At 48.2% G+C, this 4276-nt stretch overlaps 1 protein-coding gene across 1 annotated transcript in view; it reads left to right on the top strand.

Moving 5' to 3' along the window:
- The first annotated feature begins 1839 nt into the window (after positions 1 to 1839).
- proza (protein Z, vitamin K-dependent plasma glycoprotein a) overlaps positions 1840 to 4276 on the top strand; it is a 13552-nt gene continuing 11115 nt past the window's right edge. Inside the window, exons 1-2 of the mRNA XM_080834472.1 lie at positions 1840 to 1911; positions 2638 to 2809. Coding sequence (XP_080690598.1) covers positions 2734 to 2809 — 76 coding nt within the window. The 5' untranslated portion in view covers positions 1840 to 1911; positions 2638 to 2733. The remainder of the gene's footprint in view (positions 1912 to 2637; positions 2810 to 4276) is intronic.

The raw sequence follows: 4276 nt of genomic DNA, 5'->3' as shown, positions 1-4276 counted from the left end.
AAGAAAAAGATCTGCGCAGGGGGAGGGGGCGTGGTGGCGGTGGCTACAAACATGGACTGTAAAATGTTTGGTAACCGTTGGGCCTGTCGTAACTAAGTTACACCACTGTAATAAAGTCTAATAGTCTGACAAGAGATGAGGGACAGAAACGCTAATGCTAAAAATGTCTAACAGGAGATGCTTATGCTAATAGTGTCTAATAGTCTGAAAGGAAATGCTAACAAGCACCAGGCCTGATTAGGACCGGATGCGGCCCTGACCCAGTGTTTCTGTGAACTCTCTCTCCCATTTTCCCTTTATGTGAACACACAATGGAAATTACACCAGCCTGTCGACCCGCATTAGCTACATGCTACATGAGCCTGTCCACCAGCATTAGCTACATGCTACATGAGCCCGTCCACCAGCATTAGCCATATGCTACACCAGCCTATCCAGCAGCATTAGCCACATGCTACATGAGCATGTTCAGCAGCATTAGCTACATGCTACATGAGCCCGTCCACCAGCATTAGCCATATGCTACACCAGCCTATCCAGCAGCATTAGCCACATGCTACATGAGCCTATCCAGCAGCATTAGCTACACGAGCCTGTCCAACAGCATTAGCCACTTGCTACACCATCCAGTCCATCATAATTAGCCATATGCTACATGAGCCTGTCCAGTAGCATTAGCCACATGCTACAATAGCCTATCCAGCAGCATTAGTCACATGCTACAATAGCCTGTCCAGCAGCATTAGCTACATGCTACACCTGTTGAGCAGCATTAACTACATGCTACACCAGCCTGTCCAGCAGCATTAGCCTAATGCTACATGAGCCTATCCAGCAGCATCAGCTACATGAGCCTGTCTAGCAGCATTAGCCACATTCTATATGAGCCTGTCCAGCAGCATTAGCCACATGCTACAATAGCCTATCCAGCAGCATTAGCCACATGCTACATGATACCTGTCCAGCAGCATTAGCCACATACTATATGAGCCTGTCCAGCAGCATTAGCCACATGCTACACCAGCCTATCCAGCAGCATTAGCCTCATGCTACATGAGCCTGTCCAGCAGCATTAGCCACATGCTACATGAGCCTATCCAGCAGCATTAGCCACATACTACATGAGCCTGTCCAGCAGCATTAGCTACATGCTACATGAGCCTGTCCACCAGCATTAGCTGCATGCTTCAACTGGGTCTGTTTTTAGATAAGTGAGGCTGGTAAAGTACAAAACAGTCGCAGATAAAAGTGACATCACTCTCTATCACACACACACAAACATTGAAGAGGGGGAACACCTTTTTAGAGTTTAGAGACTCCAGCAGCAGGGCTGAAGACACCTGGAGTAAAGAGGGTACATGCACACATTTGTGTGTGTGTGAGTCTGTGTGTGTTTGTGTGTGCATTTGCGTTTGCGTGTGGGTGTGTGTGTGGATGTGTGCGTGCGTATGTATGTGAGTCTGAATGTGTGTGTGTGTGTGTGCACGTGGAGGTGTTTTGTGTGAGTCTGTGTGTGAGTGTGTTTGTGCGTGAGACAGAGAAATGTACGGACTCCTGACCTCTGCAATTACTGTGAATGTGGAGCCTTAAAGTCTATAAAGTGTGTGTGAAATGTATAAACTGGAACATCACAGCAACTGGTTTGGTGCAGACCACAAGCCGCTCATCCAAAGGCCTAGTGCGCCCTCTAGTGGTTATGAGCGGTAGTGTTCTGCTTTCAGGGAAGTCAGATGATGATGATGTAGGATGCCGTTGGGCTCGGCCACAGTACCGTGCGAATAGGAAAGCTACATCAGAGAACCAAAACAAGGACCCGCCCCCGCCCAGTTCCCGGACCGACCGGGAGACACAAGCAGCTTCCAGAACCATTCGGTACAGTGCGTGCGTGCGTGCAATCTCTGATCACAGGACGTAAGTAAAGCCGTGGTTCTTGTGTTTTGTGTTTATTGAGATGGAATCAAGCTAAGTCTTGGTAATGCAAGCATTACGTAATACAATTGATTGAGTACGGCCAACCATTGTGAAACAGTTTTGCAGTAAAGCGATTCCGTATAACGGTGCTGTGACATATTTAGCTGTGTCGTCGCTCAGTGTAAGTTAATCCACAGGCGCTGTCCAACATGGTGGTGGCGGCATACGAACGCGACCGTAACGATAAGCAAAGAAGGAGCTGTCCACCCGAGTTAGCAAGCATAGCCCACATTACAAACACAACAGGATCCAGAACTCTGGTCTACATTTACCCAACGAAGCGAGTCACTTGTGAAACCGTAAGGACGCATCGCTGTGTTAATAAAAAAAATGATTGTTTACCTATGTTAATGCACAGCGTGCTGTTGCCCTGGACACCACACGATGGAACCATTGTTCTTATGGCAAGTTAACTGCACTGTCATTGTGGCAGCAGGAACGATTTATACAAGTGCGTAGATGAAGATTTCCGCCTTTTTATTTGATTAAATAGTAATTATAATTATTATGGTCGTCGTTATTGAATTAGGCCTATAGCGCGCGCCTGTAGCAACTTCTACGGTCTCGGAAACAGGTGGACTGGGTGAGTGACCCGTATGAGTCCTACCGCGAGTCCAACGGGGTTGTTTTATCTTCTGCCGTCACCCCCCGTGTTTGTGTTCGCAGGTCTGGACGTTGGACCCTGGAGAGAGTGAGTGTGTGCATCGAGTCGTGCTCGTGTACCGGAGGCCAACGAACGCGCTGTCGGTGTGAGCTGTGACCATGGGTGTCTGGAGCGTGACTCTTCAACTCGTCCTCCTGATGGGCTACGCGGCCGCAGGGCTGGACGGACCGAGAGGTAGGCCCATGATAGCATCACCGGAACCGCCCCAACAGAATAACTGGACGGGGTTTTTTATTTATTTTTAAGTACTGCAGTGACCGAAGTGTGAGCTGACCTGGGAGAGGAGAAGTGGTGAAATGCGTACCCTGATCTCACTGTCGGGTGGCGGGGAGAGAGAGAGAGAGAGAGAGAGAGAGAGAGAGAGAGAGAAAGAGGGAGGGAGGGACAGAGAAAGAGAGGGAGCGTAAGAGTGGTGAAATGTGTACCCTTATCTCGCTGTCGGGTGGCGGCGGGGGGTGGATAGAGAGGACAGAGGAGAGAGGATCAATAAAGACATCACCCAACCTAATGGACCCAGACAAAGGGGAAGATGAGTACATCAGCTCTAAGTGTGTGTATGTGTGTGTGTGTGTGTGTGTGAGTGTGTTTGTGAGTGTGTGTGTGACAGAGGGAGAGAGAGGGAGAGGGAGAGGGAAGTTCAGTTCAGGCAGATCAGGGACATTACCACTGGACTCTAGTGTGATATACTGTGATGCCATCCAGGCCAGCCTCTGACATCTTACCCTGGGTCAGATGAAGGCTGTCTCCTCTGACCTTCGACCCTGGGTCAGATGAAGGCTGTCTCCTGACGCCTCTGCAAGCATAGTAAGATAGCCAGCAGCACAGGTCAGTGTGTACTTTTCTAGGGACAGCAGGAAGACACAGTGAGTTAATGAGTTTCTGCTCAGACTGAAGTGATGCCTTTCATGGATAAAAGAACTACAAAGCCCATATGCTCCAGTGTTCCATCAGAACATTCTATCAGAGTGTTCCATTAGAATCAGTCCTATTAGGACTATTCGAGCTTGAGTTTTCAGTAATCCATAGGATTTCTCGAGGTTGTAATTGCAGGTTGCAATTTTGTCTTAGAACAGCAATATTTCTGCAAAAAAAAATATATCTGCGGTTGATTTAATTTAACTCAAAATCACTGCAATTACAGCTAAAGTTTTTGCGAATTCCTGCAACAGATTCATAGTTTGGCCGCAATAATCACAGAGCCTAGAGGGATTGTAGAGTGCTTTAGGAACCACTGCAGTAGTGTTCCATTAGAAGGTTCCATTAGGCCACTAAGGACACGTTTGAAAATGCAAAATAATTTCTCTGTTTAGCCCTCCTGTTCACTCTTAACACACACACACACACACACACACACACACACACACACACACACACACACACACACACACACACTTCCAACTGGAGGGGCAGGACATTAGTGTGGACGTCACACACTCACACATACACACAGACCTACACACACGCACACTCACACACACACTCAAACTCACACACACACACACACACACACACACACACACACTTCCCACTGGATGGGCAGGACCTAAGAGTGGACGTCACACACACACACACACACACACACGCACACGCACACACACACGCACACACACACTCAATCTCACACACACTCACACACAAACT

Source organism: Sprattus sprattus (assembly GCF_963457725.1).
Source record: "Sprattus sprattus genome assembly, chromosome: 3".
NCBI lineage: Eukaryota > Metazoa > Chordata > Actinopteri > Clupeiformes > Clupeidae > Sprattus > Sprattus sprattus.
The sequence above is the reverse complement of the archived record's forward strand: the minus strand, read 5'-3'. Positions and strand labels throughout refer to the sequence as shown.